We start from the raw sequence: 21,318 nt of genomic DNA on the forward strand, positions 1-21,318 counted from the left end.
GCCAGACATCGTGGAATAAAATTCATGATATAGTATTGTATTTACAGACTTCAAGAGCTTTTCCTGGTGACACAGCGAAACAATCTGGTCACCTGAGAGAACTGGCGACAATCGCAATGAATGCAAATTAGAATAAGTAACTTAAGTAGCAACAAACTACAGCATATTTCAGCCGATGCGCAAAATTCAGAAAGGCTTTTTTATGCAGCCAAACTAAAATGAGGCCCGCGCTCATCAATGGGGTACCATCTACGATCTATGAAGAGCGAGGCACGCGCGTGCGAGAATAGATTCGTGAATGTTTTCTTATACGGTCCGTAACATGCTGGTCCCCGGATGTTCTGGGACAGGGACGAACACACTCTCCCCAGTTCCACAACAGCGGCATCTGGTCACTGCTACTACAGATGGCTTCGTGTGTGTGGCCTTTTCAGAAGTTCGGTTATAGTATGGATGTTTTCAGATGTGCCGACAGAATGGTCGCGCCGTTTACAAGCTTGTTTATTCACACACATAATGGGGCTTGCAATTTGTTTTTTTGTCGATCATATCACGGTAAAATATTTTGCTCGTCTAATGGTAGAAACGGCCAAGCCTGTCGTAACTCGCCAGAGTCAAGCGCGATGTTTCCATGGACAAAATGGACGATGAAACTAAACATTCGCAAATGACAACTTCTTTGCGTCGCGCCGACTGACGACGAGCTGCACTCTGTGCACGTTTTCAACCCCACGAATCACTTTTCTCCAGTCATTCGACGTGCACATTAGCGTAAAACAGCCAAGGTAAGACAGCACTAGACAGGCTCGGCACTAATTCCTTTCACATAAAATGTTTCTCACCCGTGCACTGCGATCCAAGATCGTCCACTTGTATGGCAATATGACTGCAATATTTCGACAAACCGATTAATCCCCACGTCATCGAGCCGAGCTAAAGGTGCGCTGAGCATCGCCACCAAAGCTTAGCGCGTGCTCGTGTTAAACTGACTGAAGTAGGCCTCGGATGGCACGTTGGTGTACACATGTTTATCAAACATCTGCCTCTTTTTCTCCTGCTCCAGCGCGAGCAGCCTGTTCTCCTTCGCCATCTGTTCTCGAATCTGTCGCTCGGCGCGGCCCTGCTGGCGGTCTTTGAGCATGCCCAGCCGCGCCTGGGCCAGCACCTTCTCTTCCCAGCGCTGCTGCTCCTGCTGCTGCAGCTGATGGCGCCGGCGGTCCTCCTCCATCTGGCGGTGCTGCTCTAGCTTGAGCCGGGCGCGCTCCTCCGGCAGCAGCCCCTTGTAGCGGTCCACCTGCACGCGTCGCGAGCCCAGCGACGAGATGCCAACATACGGCGTCTCGGTGAGGAAGTCACCATAGAGCGTGTTGCGGATCTCCGCCATGTTGTCCTCGGCCTCGTCCTGCCGCTGCGCCGCCTCCGTCTGCTTCTGCTCCACCGCCAGCGCCTGGTTGATCTCCGACGTCATCTGACGGCACGGGCGGTACCGGGTTGCGGGGCACGGCTGGGGAAGGTGTCTGCTGCACACCCCGCGCGATTCGCTGCGGACTGGTGAAACGTCACATGTGGGTTTCGCATTACCGGCTAAGTGCCACTGGTACATCTCTTCGTGTTGGAATGTAATGTAGCGTATCGTCGGGACGCACCACCAGCGTGTTAAGAAGGGGTGCGATAGGGTTTCGCTCATGTCTGCATTCAAACCTTTCATGCTGCAAGAATGTCTCTCTCTCTCTCTCTCTCTCTCTCTCTCTCTCTCTCTCTCTCTCTCTCTCTCTCTCTCTCTCTCTCTCTCTCTCTCTCTCTCTCTCTCTCTCTCTCTCTCTCTCTCTCTCTCCCTCTCTCTCTCTCTCTCTCTCTCTCTCTCTCTCTCTCTCTCTCTCTCTCTCTCTCTCTCTCTCTCTCTCTCTCTCATCTGCACAACTAGATACATGTGTCTCACCTTTCGCACTGCCTTCCTGCACTCATCCTCCGCCTTCTCAGCCGCAATAGTTTTGGCGTTCAGCTCTCGCTGGCGCCTCACTTCGACGCCGTCCGCCACCTCCTGCTGACTTTTGGAAGCTTTGTTCTCAGACAGCTGCGCGCGCAGTTGCTTCTCCCACTCCATCTCAGCCTTCTTGTGGGCGATCTTCATTGGCCTCTCATCCTTACCCAGAGCGAATGGTCCGTCTGGCGGGCCGGTGGTTTTTTCGAAATTGTTAAATTTGTATACATATTTCGGGTCGTTCAGGTCGAACTCTCGTTCCTGCTCTGGGCGTTGGTATTCCGATCGGAAAATATTCTGTTCAACATTCAAAGCTCTTTTCAAGCGGCACTCGTCACGCTCTTTCAACTGAGCCAGATAATCGGCCTTTAGCACCGCTCTTTCAAACGCTTCGTCTCGCTGCTTGTCGCGCTCGCGTTGCTCTTTTTTCAACTGGACTTGCCGATTTATTCCCGGCAAATCCAAGCCAATTGTGCGCTTTTTTGAGTCAAAGATCGCATTTTTTCGCAAATCTTCGGAACGCTTTCTGCGTTCGATGGTCGCAAAGTCGCGGTATTCCGGAGCGAGGTAGCTCCCGTACACCATCACTGAAGGACAGGAGCGCCTTGCGTCTGCAACACACCTGCAAGAATTAAATACTTATATCCTAAGTAAAACAGCAACCAATCGATGTGCATCTGACGCAGGAGCACGGAGCTTAGGAAGCCTGGTGACAAATTTGGTTATGTCACTTATCTTACGAAAGCATCTCTTGCTGTTCTCAGTGGCAAAATTTTGACTACAAATCACTAGTACAGCAGTCTTTCTTACCTGTATTTCAAACCAAATCACGAACTCGTTTTCTTCGATCGTTCGAGGCGCAGCAACAATTTCAGTTTACTACATTTGCCGCGGCTCCAAGCGCAGCCAAACAAGTACGGCTTGCGGCTATTATTCTGCCTCTATTCCATCTGGTTCCATCCAAGCAGTTAAAGGTACCACGATCGTGAGCTTGGCATTATTGATATCGCGTTGTCATGACAACCACGTCAGTGGCAGGCCGCCGGCAGTGGTGGAAATTAAGGCGACGGATGTACCTATTTCATGGAATGAAGGCCTGGGGGGGGGGGGGGGAGGAAAACGCTCACCATGTCCTCAAACTGAGCTCGCACGAACTAACAAATGCAGAAACATGTGGCAAGCCACGTTTATTTTCTTTGTGAGAGGTCTTGCATTACATTAAAATACAACAACCAACTAGGAAGCAATAACAAGGATTTTTCTGAGCCAAGAAAGGTACGATATGAATAAGAAAATAGCCAAAAGCAGTAAATCGCAGTATGAGTCAGAAACAGGGCTCCATAAGCTACACTACAACACCCTTCATACCCAAAACCAACCATTACCAACAAAAACAGCGAGCATCAACAAAGTCCCAAACTTAAATTTCCGTAGGCAAAGGAACTTTTCATAAATGTGCACTGAAGGAAAAATAAAACCTCAAGAGCATCAGCTCAAGAGCATCAGTAGCCTCAAGAGCATCAGCTCCACAGGTTGCAGTGATCCTGAAAACAAACTGGTGCTCTTCACAGCATGGGCATCCAAACTGTGTTTCTATGCATGGCACAATCAGAGCGTTGTCCCAACACATCCGCAACGAAATCACGGAAGGTGATGAGGGCGCTTTAAATCATGCTATAAAACTTGCATGACTCAGCCGCGGTTCTGCGCAAAACAACCAAGACGGCCAATGAAGTAGAAAGGAATAGGCACTCGCAAACGCACGCGAAGTTTTCCGCGATACCGTCCAAATCTCAGTGCGAATCTTCAGCTGAAGACTTGCTTCGCAGAGCAAATTCGGCTGGATCCAGACTGCCAAAACATCCCTGAGGCATGAGGCCGAATAGCAGTGCCTGCACTCGGGCGATCACAGCGCCGCCCGCGGCCGGCGCCGGAACTAGCCTCCAGAAGAGCAACAACCTAAATCACAATCGAGATTTCGCTGTCGGCATGGCACGATGGAGGCAAGTGGCGTTACGCGAGCTGCGTGACGATGTCGTTGCCCACGTCCATCGTCTGGTCGTCCACCAGCACGATGTCAAACATGTCCAGGAACTTCGCCAGACGCTCTTCACTCTGAAGGCAAAGCAGTGTTGGGTTTCAGCAGGCAGCATGGGCTTAGTGAGAATGACGCTACTTCCCCTCTTCCCTGGGAGTATACTATGATAGCAGTAGATGGTATTATTTTCTATCCAGCACACCATCCACTGTGCCACCCTTCATCTGCAGTTTTAACAGCACTACCTGTATCCTCATTCTGTGATGTACTTTGCTCTCATTCCGGCGTAGGTGCGCAGCATTAGGTGACGATTAGGGGGGGGGGAGGAGGGCTGAACAGCGAAAAATGCCTCAAACTTTCCCCAAAATCGCGAACAAACGCGTTTCTCCTCAGATTTGGCCCACTTTCAACTCAAAGTTGGGAGTAGGGGGGAATTGGACCAACTTGGGGGGGGGGTCCCAGCTCCCCCCACTGAATAAGAGATTACACCCCTGCTGCCACATCCTCAAGCCCCATCACGTTTCCAACGCCCGTACCCCAGCTAAATCGCGACCTGCCAGAGACGTTCCCACAACCTCCACCGCTCGCGCGCGGCCGGCGCTCGCCTCCAGGACTCACGTAGTCATTGAGGAAGCCGATCCGGAGCGTTACGTTGGGGTTTTCCACGCCGTCGGCCATGCGCAGGTCGCCCACGTTGTCACCCATGAGCAGCACGTTGTTGCGGCCCCGCAGCCGCTCAAAGTAGGCCGACGAGTGCACCGAGTTCTCGTTCTTGTTGTACATGTGGATCAGCTCGTCGTGGAAGCCTACCATCTTGCCCTGAGGGGTGGGCGGGAACAGGTGAGGGCAGGGAGATCGGACAGAACTCGACGCGAACAGGACCAAAGTAGTACCGCTTCACAACGGCTTTGAACCAGTCCAGATCAAGAGACGAAGGAAGTATGCATGTGGCCAGGGTCAGCAAAAGTCGCCAAGGTATTTTGTACGTGTTATTTACCCGCCGCTTTAAGTAACACCTGGGATTCAAAGAACCAACGAAAACAAATTGTGTTGTAAAAACATACCTCTCCCTGGCAATGCCAAAATGTAAAAAAGAGATATTCACCGACTAATACGCCACTGAAAACAAATACGGACGTCAATTTCAAAAGAACACACCACTGGTCACATCGCCAGCAACATAACACAACACAACAGCAAATCGATTACCTGACGCCCCACACAGCCCCAGTTATAGGTGTCCTGGCCTCTTACACAGAGCTGTTGAAGGGAAACTGAGGTACAACAGACAGCAAGTTCATGAGCAGGCGGCCTACTACTGGGCGGCGAGGCTCCCAACTCCGCACACACACACCTCGTCGTCGAAGCGCATGTAGTTGGAGACGACCTTGATGTTGTCATGGTTGTCAGCGTGCTGGTCGAGCAGGGCGTGAATCAGATCCCCCAGACCGGCGGAGAAGATGAGCACGGGTACGTCCATCTGGTGCAGCCGCTCCAGCAGCTGATCCGTGCCCTCCCTGAGACAGATCAGGACAGGTCAGGTCGCCACACCACCACAGGGACGCCAAACTGTTGCAGCGGGTATACACCACTATCCAACCACTTCATGTCACACATCAGCAGAGCACACGCGTGACCAGCCGACACGGCCATTCACAGCTGACCCAACCACACATACACGAGATTGGTCCTCCCACATGCTGAGCCAAACACTGACATCGTCGCGGGGCGAAGGCGGCAAACCCGGAGCATTGCGCAAACTAACCTAACACCATTCCTACAGAGGAAGTGAGGTGTTTCACTACCTTTCACGGTGTAGCTATACATCCCCATCGCCCATCCAGTGAACACACGCTGACGTCACGAACGGAAATGACCTATTCCAGCCAATCGGCGACGTCAGCCAGAGGCGGCGCCCAGCGACTGCGCTCCGTGCCGCACCTGAGTTTGGCGCTAGAGTCGCGGACCATGGCGACCAGGTCCTTCTGGCGCAGGCCCGTCTTCAGCATGACCTCGTGCGCCTGTGTGTACCACTCCACCGCCTGCGGCACGCGCGGAGGGAGGCCCGGTCAGTGCGGACTGCAGCGGCCAGGGCGGAGCGCGCTCTCCAGGCGACGCTACCAGGGGAATACGTCAGATTCGACGTCACGTGATTCAGCAGTCGCTTGGAATGCATAATGGAGTATACGCTGCGATGCTTACTTACGTGAAAAACGAACGTGTCACATTAAAGCCATGTGTGTGACGATGTGTTCATTAATATCAATGAAAGTAACGATAATAATAGCAATAACAACAATAATAATAATAATAACAATACAAATTGGAGGTGCGCGTCTCATCGACTGCCAGAGCCATTTCAAGATGTGTGGTCATTTCATGTTTAAATATTACCTGTAATGTACAGCAATGTTGTCACTGCATTTGCCCGATCGGAAAAGCTAGCTTTCTTTGCGCATTTCGATAGCATACCCCATTTTCGATACCTTTCAGCGCTGCCTGCACTGCACAATCCCACGGATCACCCGGTGCCTACCATGGGCAGCTTCTGCTCAATGGTGAGATTCGGGTCGATCTCTATCGGGTAGTACTTGTCCCGCAGACGCGTGGTCTCGTCGCGGTATATTTGCGGCATCAGCTCCGACTGGTCCAGGATCTCTGCCGGGCGGAGGACAGGCCCGTTAGACGGATGTGGCGGCGCGCAGAGCTCGGCCCGCACCCCGCCATCCCGCGTCGGCGACAACGGCACGCACAATCAAGGCCATCTAGATCCCGCGTTACCGCGCCGCGCCACTCCGGCACGGCTGCGGGAAGCGCTGTGTGTGTTTTGTGCCTTGCGGCGCAGGAACGCCGCTGCCCGTGCTCCATCCTACGTCAGCAGCCGTCCCACAAGCCTTTGCCACAGCTATGAAATGAGACAAAGCTAAAGTAATATCCTTCACTGACAACTTAAGAAGCACCAAAGGGCCCAGAAAACCCAATAAAAAAACATTTTCAGTAATTCATCAACTTGGCCCATGAAACATATCAGCAGGTACTATGCACATATGCAACAAAATGCATATGCCAGACAACATATACCTAACACAGGCATACAAGCGCAGCTAGGAAACAGGCTGCAACAACATTTGTGAGAGAAAAACACATTGCTTGAGGCAAAATCCCATTGCTTGAAATTGCTTGAGGCAGGAATAAGCGCCTAGGAATAAGCTTTACAAGACATAACCATAACCAATGTTGTGCCAAAGTCCATGCAGCGACACCGTAGAAAATGCAAAATGTTAGCAATCCTTCCTTCCCTCATGGATCTCACACTGCGCCCGGATGGTTGGCTTCTTCACCCTGCCTGACATGTGAATTTCGAACTAATTCACAGCCAAAGCCTCCACTTGTTAAGATATGAAGCTGCAGCGCTAAAGAAACGCCGGAAAGCATTACGCATACCTCTCATTTACACTTGTAAATGGCCTGTGAAATTAAGGCCTGCTTCTCTGCTCACTGGGAACTACTGCCTAGAGTTTGATCTTTCAGGTCAGCATTCACTCCTATTATGATGTGAAAGGAGCACCGAATTGAAGCGGTCTGCGCCAGCAGTGAGACCGTTGGCACAGCACCACTACAACAAGTCAGCACATCTGGATTCAGAGCAGCATTTTCGGACTGTACTCAAAATAAACCACCAAAATACACGATCACCATGAAACCAAGCAACCACAAGAACTGGCCTCCACCACAACAGCAGGCAGCCTCCAGATCAGAACTACTACATTTAGACAGCTTGTATGAGAGCCGCAGAATCCCTTCCAACACCACCTGTCGGACTTGCCAAAACACGTGGAGGCCAGCGGACTGGCGGCGGGGCACGCGTCCCCACGTGTGCAGGTAAGCGTGCGATCAAAGTCAGTCACCACCTGCAATATGGGCGGAGCCGCTAAGTCCGAGTCATCGCAACAGGGCGACACAGACCTCTTTGAGACGACACGCGACAGATGGCTTCTTACCCCAGGTGCAAGCACACCGCCGCCCAGCCTCATGTACGCGGGTCAGTGTGTGGTCAAAGTCCATGATGACCTGAGTGGGACAGCCAAACCACCTGGTCAGAGGGGTGCAGATGGCACCCATGGTTGCAGTCAGAGGGGTGCAGAGATGAGGTGACACATGATACCATGGCTGCTGGGCATCCTATGCTGCAGAAGCCACTATTATTAAACTATGCTGAACCTTGTCAATGATTAAACCAGCTTTACACCATTTTTGTCACACCATACCAGGGTTCATGACAAAACAGCAGGATAACATTCAGCCTCATACCACACCAGTGATAGTAAAGGTTCATTCCTTACATACTGCAACATCCCTTTGCCATCCTGTTGGTGCAGAAGTCACCACATTTCCAAAAGCATGTATACATGGCCAGAGCAGCTATCACAGTTTGCAAAGTGTGTTCCTGAAGGATGAGATACTAATGAGTGAACAACTCTAATCAGATCAATAAACATAGCATATAAGAAACATCAACAACTGACAATATCAAGGAGCTCCAAAGACCCACTGGATACCACCCTGCTTTAACTACTGGCATGGACCTCAGCTAAGGCTTATGCACCGGAAAATTGTAGGCACATTGATATTGTTTGGGCTCTGTGGAAAAAAAATGTGTCTCATTCACCACTGAAAAGGTGAATAGAGAGCATGTAGCACTGAGTAAGTGGCAGTGCTAGAGCTTCTTTTTAACTGGTTTTCAGTATAACTTAGTATGTTAACAGGGCAAACTGGTACCAGCAAACTGTCCAAGGCTTTAACTTGTAAGTAAGTTTAAGTAAGTGTTGTAGGTGTTCTTGCTTTAACTTATAATAATTTCATGGCAGAAATAGCTTGAAAAGACTGCTGCCACCCTCAGCTTTGGCAATGTGGTGCTCACTAATGCCCTTTGCCCCCCCCCCCCCCCCTGAGCCCAAGCTTTGATTTGCCACTCCTTGCCTCTTGAAAATCATGGACACAGGGCACTGATGGCACTACTTGGTTTGAATATCATAGCACTCTGCACATTGCACAGTCACAGTCATATCACCTGGAGTTTTGATTTGCCATCTGCAATGATCTGGCTGACCATTTCAGCAACTTTTCCTGGATTTTTCATTTTGATTGTTGATTTGTGGAATGACTTCATCTGAAATATTGGCACACATGCAAGTCATTGTGAAATGTTTACATGTTAAGGGACAATCATAAATGTCTTCCCAGAACACATGCAAACACTTGCATTTGGATAAGATTTGAACAATGTTACAATTTATTCAGTAGTAGTGATGCATCTACTAGACAACCAATAGAAAATACATGTGTGAGATGTCATTAACTTATTACACCGCTTCTATCACAGAGAACTTGACAGAAAGGGTGACAGAACTCCAAATCTAAAGACATTCCATACAGTCTGAAATGTTCTTGGCAAAAACAATAATACTTTTAATTCAATGACTGCATTAGTAGGTTCAAGCTCTGAATATAAAGATATGTGTGAGATGCATTCTGAGTTTTTAACAGTATGATGAATCCAGGAGCAAATATAATCTAAAAATGTAATCCATAACAGTGCAAAATTATCATAGATACCAGAAAGTAATTGTCAAACTATTAGATCACAAAGTTAAATAGTGCACATACTTACACTTTCAAGAATTCCTTGGAGCTTCATTTTTATTGCTGGAAAGTAACAACATTGATTTTTATCATGTCCATGAAAGATATGCTTCCCAGGGTCTGAGCTGTCCACTATTTTAGGTCTGACACACATTATTTTATTGAACACCATCACAGAAAGAAATTGGCTTTCATGTATCAAGGCATAAAACAGACTACTGTCAGAAAAGAAAAGAAAGGGTTATTCAGAAAAAAACAAATCATTTTGACCAGGTTAATTGGATGCTTTAATCAAATTTGAGAAGATGGCAGGAAGAATACGTTGAGGATGACGTGAGTATTTTGATGGAAGAAAGTGCAAAAGATCGAGAGAAGAACAACTTAAAGCTAATAGTTTATACACTAAGTTGACATGTCAAGGCTGTGTATCAAGTCTAGGTATCTGAAGTATGTTGCACCAAGAGCAGAGCGGAATGAGCTGTCTAACACTGAAGGTGGTATATTTAGTATAAATGTGAAAACTGGTAAATTATGAGTGAAGCACTATCATTTTAATGTTAGCTACAACATTAACTTGATCAAAACATCAGACTTTAATCAGGAAGCATGCCTCAGAAACTAACCCTACATAAGAAGTCAAGTATTTTCAGCAGTCAAAAGATTACACTATAAAGGAATAATAAAACTGCTCAGACAGATGTCATTTTCATGGTTGATTTGAAGTCATAAGTTTTGAATGCTTTGCAGGTAGCAGCACATAGGAACAGAGAACTGGTTACAAAAGGTTGTAAACCAGTGCTGATAAGAATACTTGAACAAGTTTGGGTGCTGAATGAGTGATTGAAGTTATGGATTACATAAGTTTGCTACCACAGTCAGCCCTTGCATAATGGAGCTCTACTACATCTGTCAAAGGGCAAAAGAAGCCTAACATAGTTAAGAAGTCAGAGCCACAGGCCAAAGTAATTCTGCCTTGAAGAGGAAGAACATACTCTCCACAAAATGTGATTGAAAATGAAGAAGTCCAAGCTGAGCCTGACAGCAAACTCCCTCGGACAATAAAACATTAACACATTCTCTTTTTCTGGTAGAAAATCCCAGCAAACAAAAGGCAGACCTCCATCTTATCTACTCCAATAGCACACTTGAGCATTATCATATGCACCATGTACATAGTCAGTGCAAAAGAAGCTCTGTTGCATGGAAAATAAAACTTGCAGTGACTGTGGCATTTTATTTTCAGCATAAAGGAATATACCGCCATAAAGTATTTCCCACCAGCCTTGTCTCTGAAAAACTTAGTTAGCTAAACACAATAACTTCCTGAGACTTGGGTCTTTCACAAACCACTTAACACACAAAGAAACTTATCCCTACATGGTCATCATGGACCATTCACATACTCAGGAACCGGAAGGTGCTGCCCAAGCTGACAGAGCTCGGGCCGATAGGACCCACCTAACCCCTTCCCCTTCAAGGCAAATGAGCCAGAGAACTACTCACGCGCAAGGCCCCCTAACGCTCACGCCGGTCTTAATAGTAATCGTAACGCCGGTGCGGACCCCGCACTCAGTAAAACGGTCCGTATCAGCTAAACTTAACAAGCGAGCTATATAATGGAGCTATACAATGGTGTTATTAGTACATGTGCCAACCATTTGTGAGTTCCTCCGACACTTTCAAAATGTACTCTAATTCCTGAAGTTACTCAACGCCTCGCCAACGCCAACGCTTCGCCAGCCTCAACAATTTATGAGCACGCCCGTCCATTGACCTTATGATACGTGTGCCGGTTTCCATACATTGTAAGTGCGTGCTCATTACTATAGATAAAAAGTACCATTCCACCGGACTGCGTTCTCTATTGGCAAAATACTTAATTGGGTTACAGCCTATGACGTCCAAGTACCTTCGTCATACAAAAGCGACTATCCTCCATGCCGTAGAAGTTGGCGTGGCGCCCTCTCGTCTGACGTCATAGGCTGCAACTTGTGGACAGCTGTAGGTAATTGGGAGTGCGGCTGCCAAAATGTGCTGCAAATACCCCGCAAATTTCTTCGTGATTACCGCAACCCTAGTGCAGCCAATATTTATGTTTCATGAAAGCAGCCATGCTGATAAATATGAAGTGGTTTTGCTCACTTAAATTGTTCAAAAAGGGCAAAATTCTGATTGTTTCATGCAATTAAACACTTTGGCACAGCCGTGCTCCCTTTAATTTCGAAAACCGAAAGATAGAGAAAACAGGTAATTTTTTGTATTCATTAATGGCGCATTTATTTCAAATAGGTAAATTGCAACAGCAAACAGATACACGCGGTTGTTTATTGCGGGCCCCGGAGGCCCCGTATGAGTAGCGATGGGTGGTACTGCCGTGGTCAGCAGGTTCAAACGGTTGTAAAGAAGCCTCGAGGTATGTCGTATGGAGCATGCAAGTTTCGTGTGGCTTCAATATGTGGTACCCTGATGCACAGCATGTGCTATGTAACCGTCTGTATGGTGAAATACCTGCAACTACGTGTTACGTCGGATTCTACGCATCAGCAATAGGATGCTGTTTACAACGCCAGTTCAAAAAGCCAGCCTTCCCATCATGATTGCCTACTGTTCTTGATGATTCGATTTTTACGTTGCCTAGTTCTAAGTATGACTGCAGTCGGTAAAGCGTCCTGTTGGCAGAATGTGCGGTACGGTATACTGCATGAGATTAGTTCTCATTGTGGCCACCAGAGTGCAAATATTTTTGAAAGTCAGGAAATGAATAAGAAAGGGTCATGTAAAGGCTGATTGCCAAAAATATGATAGGTGTATTGATACACACAACTAAACGAGTTGAATGCAAAATAACATAATTTACTTGACCTATGGAACATTGGTTCATGTGGAATTTGAATCCTAGCATAATGGAGATTTTATTTCATTGTCACATTCATGTATTCCACACATTTCCAGAATTGTTTCTTAATAGGTGGATATAACTGCCTCAACTTGTGTGTAGTTGTAGACATTTGAATAGTGGATTGTCTGCTGTCAAAAATTTGGATGAACATTGTAAGTTCTGTGTCCTACAGCAGTTCAAAGACAGGCCATGGATTCAACAGACAGTTTTTTTGGTGTCAGTCAATCTAATGCAACAACAGAGTGTTAGACAAAGTCATATATCTTTGAGAGAACTTCTTAGGCAGCACAGATTGAAGTAACAAATTTGATTGCCCTAGGGTCAGGTGTGAAGGTCAGACCATGATCAAAACTAACCCATTTTACTGCTCTAGAACTATCTGTATGTGGTAGTTTGTAATGCTCTTTTTTATTTGTTGATGACAGGAATCAGTTACAAATGGTGACAAAATGCACATGTTCCATGAACTTTTTTAGGTGAGAATAGGTCACTGACCTTGAATCACCCAGGTCAACATTTTGTTATTAGGTACATACTGTTAACTATAATTCTTAACATTTATTGAAATCCAGAGATAAAATACATATTGTATGATTTTGGTCACCATGCCCCTTGAAAGGTCACAAGGCTTGTGATCCTAAATGAGCATTAGTGACCTCTCAGCATGTGACATGGACCACAATTGCTTGACAGTTGTGTGTAGAAATTATAGGCGCACATCCGACTGCTACTCTAAGGCTAAGGCACCAAGGGAACTTTCATCCTGTGACCCTGGACCGATGTACATGAAGTAATTAGGTCAGACCCATATGCATGACCAGTCAAAACGTCCTTGACCTCACAAGCAACAGAAAATGTGGGGCTTACATGAACAGAATAAGATCCTTCTGACTTCATCAGAAGAGCCCACGACCAACGCAGAGGGCCCTCATGCGATTAAGAGTGTCCGGGCCGATCAAGAGTTAGGCCTGGGCCGGTGATTGTGTAATGGTTAGGGCGCTTGACGCAGGACGCCACCACCGCATCCCACATGATGACCCTTGAAAGCATCCATCTCGAAGTGGCTGGCGGTTGGTAAGGCGTAAAGCCCCGATCATTATTTCTAAAATTCAGGCCCCTGTCACGGGCGTAGGCCCTCCTGTAATATGGGAAACCCAAGGCCAAAAGGGACGGCACCTGAGCGATCGAGGGTGTCGCGGCTGGCCAACAAAGAGGCTCCCGTCAACAGCGTAGGGTCCTCAGAGCAAGCAAGAAGACCTTGAATCAATATGGCGGGCTTTTGAACAATCGAGAGTACCCCGGCACGCTAGCTTATAAGGTCCGGCCAGAGCACAGGACCCTCTAAGCAAAGGCGGATAACCAAAGACCAGTATACATGAATGTATATCCCTGTACGATCAAACGTGGTCTGTCACGTAAACAGAAAGGGCCCTGACAAGAGCGAAGGGTCCTCCGCAATTGAGCTCAAAGCGAAAGAGCCCTAGGATCAGTATAGAGGGGCCCTGAGCATCGAGTGCCTTTGTGCGTTATCGTATATGGACCCCAGCAACAGCACAGTGCCCTTCGAGCAATTGGGATAACCTGATACCAATATGAAGGGCCTATGAGCGGCCGAGTTTTCCTCGGCATACGGGCCCCGGCAATAGCGTATAGACCCCTCGGGCAAACGTGAAGAATTTGGGGGGGGGGGGGCTTGATCGATTAAGAGTGCAACGGAATGCTGGAGGATGGTAAGATCCTGCTTCGGTAGGACACTACATTGAAATGAGAAGTACCCAAGATCCAAACTGCACGTCGACAATCCTGTGTGCAACACAACAACCCCGAACAATCGGGTGTGCTCGAGCAGGTTAACAGGCAGGGCCGCAACAGGAGTGTAGGGCCCTCAGTTCAAATAGCAACTACTCTGGACCCAATATGGAGGGCACCGAACGATGGATGGTTATAAAGATTTTATCCGAACCTTTTGAATGGATGAATTTTTGGGATCACAGCTCATGCTATACAGTGTTCTGATCTGTGAGCTCTGATCCGTACCATCCGACCGTGCACTGCCAGGGCAACGGCAGAATTTGGTGGCGAAAGTTTAACGTACCGCAGTGTTCAGCACGATCCGCCCTGCCCTCTGACGTCAACTGACTTTAAGCGCGACAGCTGCCACCGGCCGCAGGCCATAACTGTCGAGGACTAAGAGCGAGCGCCTGAAGCTGCTCGAACCCACCCCGCCACGGGTGGACTAATCGGAAGGCAGGCGCTCCAACCCACTGAGCCATCGGGGTGGAGGGCTGACGGCGATATACCTGGGCGGGTTGACAGATGGGGTCCCGTCAAAAGCATAGGGCCCTCAACAGCCAATAGGAAGTACCCAAGTCTGAGTGTGACGGCCCCCGAACGTTCGAGTGTGCCCGAGCAGGTGAACAGGTGGGCCTTCCCGACAAGAGCGTAGGGCCCTCCACAAATGACAGGGAATTGGAAGGGCCCTGGACCAATGGAGAGCGCCCATGAGCATATTACAAGTGTGTTCGTATGTTAACCGAGGCCAACGTGAGGGCCCCTGAGCAACCTAGAATACCCTAGCAGTTTAACGCATGGTGCCCCGGCTATAGCGTATAAAGTCTTTCGGGCGAATGGGAAGAATCCGTAGAAGGCCCCTAATCGGCAAGAGTGTCCTGGCATGCTACAGAAAGGGCCCCGGCGACGGCGCGTGGCCCGCCGGGCAAACGTAAAGGAGCAAGAGCAGCGTAGAAAGCTTTTTAGCGATCGGATTTACCCTGCAACTGGAGACATAGGACCCCCAGGAACAGCGTAGGGCCTCTGGACAACATAACGAGCCTTAAAATATCTGAATCATCACCCTCTCGAGCAGTGAATAATTATTTGTGTTTGCTCGTGTGCCCTTTACTTTCGCCCGCGACTGTCCTTGGTCACCTGAAATCCCGAAGACGTTCATTCTTGTTGCGTTTTGCGTTAAAAACTACGTCTGTTTCGACCATCTATGGGCCTGTTCGAAGTCTAAGGGTTCCTTCGGGGCCCAACGGGGGCAAGGTCTGTGCCCACCTTATCATTGGAGAAAGAAGATCACTGGAGAAAGACACCGATTCCTGGCGTTGCAGTCTCCATGGGCTGCGCAGCACCGGCCTCGCAGCAGCACTCGGCGGCATTCATTGGGCGGGCGAAAATGACCATGTTTCAGAAAGTGATGCTCTCCAATGCCTTACGAAATCGGTTTGTGTACGTGTAGAAGGCATCCCGTACCGCGAGTCCCACCTGTAGAAGGCATCCGGACCGCGAGCCTTACCTGTAGAAGGCACCTCGGGCCGCGAACCTTACCTGTAGAAGGCATCTCGGACCGCGAGTCTTACCTGTAGAAGGTATCTCGGACCGCGAGCCTTGCCTGTAGAAGGCATCTCGGACCGCGAACCTTACCTGTAGAAGGCATCTCGGACCGCGAGCCTTACCTGTGCGGTTTTCAGATTGAGGAAGGGATTGTCAGGTACTGTACCACGAGCTCACAACATAATGGCGCAATCTACGTGACATGTGGTGCTGTAACTGGTAATCCCGTTCAGAGAATCAGCTTATTGCGCAGGTTAGATCTCCTGGTCGGGAGCTGATCAGCATTCCGCGCCATTCCGCGGTCCATAGCGGCTGCCATTCTGCCGAACGGGGATATTGGTCCCCAGGTCGCTACGGAAACCCTCAGAGGAGGGATATATTATGCACCGGTCCCCTCTCTGGTGCGGTAGGCCCTCTGGCCGGGATGTCTGGCACCGGATGGTGCAAGGGCCCTCACGGACGCAAAAGGATCGCTTACCGGCGCAGGGAGCTCAATAATTGGTACTAAAACACGAATTCGACTTTTCGGCTCGCGCTTAAAACGGAACAGATGACCCCTGGTTCGGTGCTGGGGCCTTTGACTGACCAGGGCCTTTCTACTGCCCCATTGTGAATGCGAGCCCTTGCATCGTTATTTCCCACATCTGCTTTTTTTGTCGAGAGGGCCCCGACCAACGCAAGATACTTTTTTGCCATTTGCGGTCCCATTCTGTCCTCATTCACCAAATGTGCCCCTCCGTTTTTATTCACTGTGAGCCCTGACCAGCACAATGGTCCCTTCACTGTTTCAGGTGCCCAGACCAATACAAGGAGCCCTCAGATTGACACCTTGCCCCATCGTGGAGAAGGAGCGCCGAGGGCCCAGACGGGCACGGAACAGACTCTCGATGCTAGTGGTCCTAGTCAACTGAATTAAATGCAGCCCCTCACTGACCCAGAGGGTCTCCAATCGGTGCTAGAGATACTCTGACATATGAAGGCCTGGCCTTCGGGCTGCTGTCCCTTCAGATGACCTCCGGCCCGTGCTTTAGACTCTCCAATCGGGCTCCTCGTCATCGGCCCCAAGGGGCACAGAGGACCACTCGGGACGCTCGGGGCCTAAGGGCGGGAGGGGAGGGGGCGTATCCCTGTCCCTCTACCTCTCCCCACTCATTTTGACGCCCTTGAAATTTGGCTCCTCGTGAAAATAAATGGTTTTGGGTCATTTCGGATGCCTCTGGAACTAGCCGTTATTTTATAATTATATTATTTATGGCTTGGGGCCCTATGTAGTACCCTCTCCCTGTTATTTGTTGTTATGAAAAAAGGATAATGACGCCTCGAAATGAAGGTGCTCAGGATTGTATCAGGGTGGAAGACAACGACTGTGGTGCCCCTGTATTTTTGCGCTCTTGGAAATGGAAGTTGCGGGGCCTTCTAATCACCCACTTTGATGTGGTGCTCTTGGAAGTGCATGTCATGGTTCTCCGAAAGCAATGTTTTGATGTCCCCCACCGAATTGGCCGATACGCAGGATTTAGGCAAATTGTTGTGTACCCCGGAATGTGTTGTCTCTTTGAAATTAAGATTTGGAGCCATTTGTGTGCCCTCTGGAACTGGATACCTCTTGAAAATATATGTCATGATGACCCGAAGTGAGTAGTGTTCCCTTGCAGTTTTGTTCCCTTGCAGAATAGGCCGGTCTGGGATTTCGTTAAAGAACTTGGCATCGAGATTGTGGTGTCCCTGGAATTCGCGAACTCGAAAATGCAGATCTGGGCCCCTTGTGATGCCCTTGGAATTTTAGTGCTTCATGAAAACAAAGACGTGTGTGGTGCCAAAAGTAAGGTTGTGGTGTCCCTTCAACAAATGCACGTACGTGACCACTAAGCATTGCATATTTGAGGAGCAGCTGATAGTGAATAAGGTGCCGGGAATACAAAACTTAGCAGGTATTGAAAGGTTAAACAACCTGAACATTGAGCACTTTTAAGTCTAAGATATTTATGCCTTAACGTCGAAACATAATGTTTCCATAACGTTTCCATCCTCAATCCTTTAATCTCAAAATTAATGAATGTGTCCTCTGTATGTATTTGCATCTATGTACATGTAACTGCAATGAGCAGTATTTATCTGACGTCATCTGATCTTTTGCGCGGCGGACCTCACTGATGAGGGGCTATTCCAGCCAGAGCCTAGTAGTGAGCGCCTAAAGCGACTCGAACCCGCCCACCACTCCGCTGCGGGTGGGTAAAGCGGAAGGGAGGCGCTCTTATTAGCTGACGGACCCGGACAAGTAGGGGTAACTGTATAAACATTAAAACGCATGACGGATGTACCCCTAAACCTCCTCCAAGTTGTCATGGGGCGTAACGGAAGCGTGACAAGGGGAGGGGAGCTTTTGGACAGCGTAACGTGTGCTGTGTTGACAGCGTGTTGTGGGGCTGCGTTACACGAAGTGTGGTTACACATAATGTTAAAATCTTCAAAACCGAATTAAACTTTATTACCAGATTCCGTTTGACTTCCAGTCTGACAGGAAAATGCCCGTTATTCCACATCTTTCAACTCAGTTAGGGGCCCGACGGATGCTGCGCTTGACGCAGCGTATCAGGGGGAGTGGGGGGGGGGGGGGGAGGGGGCGACCGGTGTAACCAGTGCGTGACCAGGGGGAGGAGGGGTTGAAAAATTATCAGAAATGCGTAACGTGATTTATGGACGGTTCACAAGACCTCTGCTTCCATGTTTGTGATAGCGGATATCATACACAATCCGTCCGTATATACGCCTGTTTGGGGCCCAAACTTTGTGTTTGTGACCGCTAGGCATGTCTTGCCAAGCACCGATACCTAAATTACGTGTTGTGGGGCTGCGTTGGCTGGCGGTGGAGCTGGCCAAGTAGGTAACAGGGCAGCACAGTCTGTTTTGCCGAGCAGAAATTACAATGCTGCCATTAGACTATACGCTCAGATTGGCCGCGTGTCGAACAGCCAGCCAAGCGAAGCGCGCTGCACTTGACTTGGCTGCGTTTTGCATGGGTTCGCCATATCACGACACCGTTTGGGACTCCGTGAGGTGTGTTCTACATTTGAGATGCTTTCCGCCTATCCGTCTCCATTTTTCGTATTGGTGCTGCCCGATGCCCTCACCAGGTTGTTCGGTTGATTCCCCCCCCCCCCCCCTCCCCGCTCACGCCCGGCGAATGGCTGATGACCTTGGCCAACCTCGCCCGAGCATGTCCTCAGCCTGCGATATCGGACGCCCGTCTCAGGCCGCCGTACCTGACACCCCTCCCGCAGGCCGCGTCCGCTATGGTGCGATTGAGCACGGGGGCGGGCGTGTCGGCGCCCCGGCACTGGCGCCGCTGACGCCTCCTCACTCCGTCGCCAGCCGCTGTCATGGATTTGGACTGTTGTGGCGCGCTGCTGCCGCGCGCCGAGCCGTCGCAGCCGCAGCTGCCGCTGTCGCTGCTGGCAGGCACGCTGCTGTCGGCGGCCGTGGCCGCTTGGCTGAGTCGGCGCCGCGCACGTCGGCCCGACCAGTGTCGCTCGCTTGACTGCACGCGCTGCCACGGCTGGGCGGAAGCGGCGCTGCGGGCCGCCGCCCGGTTGGACGCGGCGCTGGAGCCGGCCGGCGCCGGCGCCGGAGAGCCGGAGAGCCGGGCGGTCACGCCGCGGCTGCGCGCCGCCCTGGCCGCCTGGCCGGCCAGTGCCGACGGCCGCCTGCTGGTGGCCGGCCTCTCGGAGCGCGCCTGGTGGGACGGCGCGCACGCCGAGGACGTGCTCCTGCTGCAGCGCGCCTGGCCGGAGGTGGCCGCCGAGCTGCGCGCCGCGCGCCGCCGGCCGCGCCTCTGGACGGCCAACGAGACGCCGGCCGGCTCCTGGCGAGTCTGCTGGCTGGTGAACCAGGGCGTGGCGCGGGATGTGTGTCCGCGCACGCAGGCGGCGGTGGCGCGACTGAGCGGCGTCATGCGCCGCACGGTCTTCTCGAACGTGTGCTTCTCTCTGCTGGAGCCGGGTACGCGGATCGAGCCACACCGCGGGCCAACCAACGCCCGCGTTCGCTGCCATCTGGGTGAGTGGGTGTGGGCCGGTAGGGGCTAACTGTGGGCGTCACGGGGAACGTGGGGGAGGGGAGGGCATGTGGACGGTATTCGAGAGCGAGACCAGGAAAGGCAGGTCTGGTGTGTGCTTGTGTTGTGTGTGCGAATATTTTCATGGTAATGGCCCCATGCATGTTATGCATAACCATCATCCGTGTAATGTCTTGAACAGCATGCGCTCACCCTGGTTGCTGTGCGCTTGCTGTGGTCTCCACGGTTCCGCCTGAAGGGGAGGGGGAGGGGCTACAGTGTCGTGAGACCCGCTGCTTTAGAGGCCTGACGGGAATGATCTGCGAAGAGGCGTGGATGCTGGTGTTGCGTGGGAAAACTTCAGCTTCGTCGGCGGCCTGACGGGCGCCGTCTATGACCAGGCCTGGAGGTGCCCGACTGGCTGTCACCTGATGGTGGACGGCCAGGCGCGCCGCTGGGAGCCGGGCCGCTGCCTCCTGTTCGACGACTCGTACCTGCATCGGGCCGAGCACGCGGGCCCGGCCGGCGGCCCGGCCTGCGCCCTGCTCATGGTGGATATGTGGCATCCTGATCTGGCGCCGGCAGAGCGCAGCACGCTGGAGCGCGTGCTCCGAGCTCCGCAGCTGGATGAGTGAGGCGGGCGGCGCGGCTCGAGGCGCGGGCCTCCCCGGTGTGGGAGGCTCGGCGGCGTGCAGCTCGCGCGGCGGCGCTCCGGCCGTCGGCGATGTGCGAGTGTGCCAGTGACGGTGACGGGTATACCAGCCTCGCCAGCGGTGATAGCTGCGATTAAGTTTTCACGACGCGTTGTGTGCGATGTGAGCGTATCGCGTACGTCTGTTGCGTAATGCATTCTGGCGGCAGCCGAGTGATTGATACTTTATTCAGCGGTGATGGCTGTGATTCAGCTTTACTGAGGCGTTTTGTGCTTTATGAGTATAGAGCACGCGCCCTTGTGTAACGCGTTCGTCCAGCAGCCCAGTGACATGCGTTCATATAATATGTCATAATGTGAAGACTCGAATAAACTGCGTAACGGGTTCTCCGTACATACAAGCGATATTGTCTTTCCTTAGACGGCCTTGTGACAAAGTATGAGCTAATGATGTACAATGTTAGTGGATAGGTCGTCCTGTGCTGCGCTGGTGCCAATTGCTCTCTGCATCCGGTTCTTTTCCCCGCCGCCAGGTCAGCGCGATTATGTGACCTGCGCAGGGCCAGGACACACCAGCAGGTACATTCGTCGAATTATTTAGCAAACAAGTGCTAACAACAAATATTTTATTGTTATATCCAATATTTAGATATTATTTACAAGTACAGAGGCAGCATAGCGACCAGCAAACTGCATTAGGTGTAGATGTAGGTTC

General features: G+C 50.6%; 2 protein-coding genes across 15 annotated transcripts; both read right to left on the minus strand.

Annotated features, from left to right (window-relative positions):
- Positions 1-545: 545 nt before the first annotated feature.
- LOC119106208 (RIB43A-like with coiled-coils protein 2) lies at positions 546-3,056 on the minus strand. Of its 2 annotated transcripts, none has more exons than XM_037229814.1 (3): positions 2,792-3,056; positions 1,940-2,592; positions 546-1,468 (listed from the first exon to the last, which is right to left on the minus strand). In XM_037229814.1, the coding sequence occupies exons 2-3, from the start codon at positions 2,564-2,566 to the stop codon at positions 965-967; spliced, it is 1,131 nt and encodes a 376-aa protein (XP_037085709.1). In that variant the 5' UTR covers positions 2,567-2,592; positions 2,792-3,056; the 3' UTR covers positions 546-964. The 2 variants fall into 2 exon arrangements, with proteins under 2 accessions (XP_037085709.1, XP_037085708.1); XM_037229813.1 differs by having other exon boundaries at positions 1,940-2,603.
- Positions 3,057-3,143: 87 nt separating this feature from the next.
- Positions 3,144-11,598, minus strand: LOC119106159 (cytosolic 5'-nucleotidase IIIB). Of its 13 annotated transcripts, none has more exons than XM_037229765.1 (9): positions 11,572-11,598; positions 9,691-9,725; positions 9,091-9,189; positions 7,846-7,930; positions 6,556-6,677; positions 5,961-6,061; positions 5,374-5,536; positions 4,638-4,838; positions 3,144-4,096 (listed from the first exon to the last, which is right to left on the minus strand). In XM_037229765.1, exons 2-9 carry the CDS (start codon positions 9,715-9,717, stop codon positions 3,995-3,997), a joined length of 900 nt encoding a protein of 299 aa, XP_037085660.1. In that variant the 5' UTR covers positions 9,718-9,725; positions 11,572-11,598; the 3' UTR covers positions 3,144-3,994. The 13 variants fall into 13 exon arrangements, with proteins under 13 accessions (XP_037085660.1, XP_037085663.1, XP_037085651.1 ...); XM_037229768.1 differs by lacking the exon at positions 11,572-11,598 and adding an exon at positions 11,503-11,521; XM_037229756.1 differs by lacking the exon at positions 11,572-11,598 and adding an exon at positions 11,465-11,520.
- Positions 11,599-21,318: the final 9,720 nt, after the last annotated feature.

The sequence above is a fragment of the Pollicipes pollicipes genome, unplaced genomic scaffold (genome assembly GCF_011947565.3).
Source record: "Pollicipes pollicipes isolate AB1234 unplaced genomic scaffold, Ppol_2.1 Scaffold_6138;HRSCAF=7277_pilon_pilon_pilon, whole genome shotgun sequence".
Classification (NCBI taxonomy): Eukaryota; Metazoa; Arthropoda; class Thecostraca; order Pollicipedomorpha; family Pollicipedidae; genus Pollicipes; species Pollicipes pollicipes.

Coding starts and splice junctions, on each gene's coding strand:
- LOC119106208 (XM_037229814.1), bottom strand. CDS start 2,566: ATGGTGTACGGGAGCTACCTCGCTCCGGAATACCGCGACTTTGCGACC. Junction 1,469..1,939: donor GCAGGAAGGCAGTGCGAAAG/GTGAGACACATG, acceptor CCGTGCCGTCAG/ATGACGTCGGAGATCAACCA.
- LOC119106159 (XM_037229756.1), bottom strand. Junction 9,190..9,690: donor TCCAAGGAATTCTTGAAAGT/GTAAGTATGTGC, acceptor CCAATATTTCAG/ATGAAGTCATTCCACAAATC. Junction 4,839..5,373: donor ACATGCGCTTCGACGACGAG/GTGTGTGTGTGC, acceptor CCCACCCCTCAG/GGCAAGATGGTAGGCTTCCA.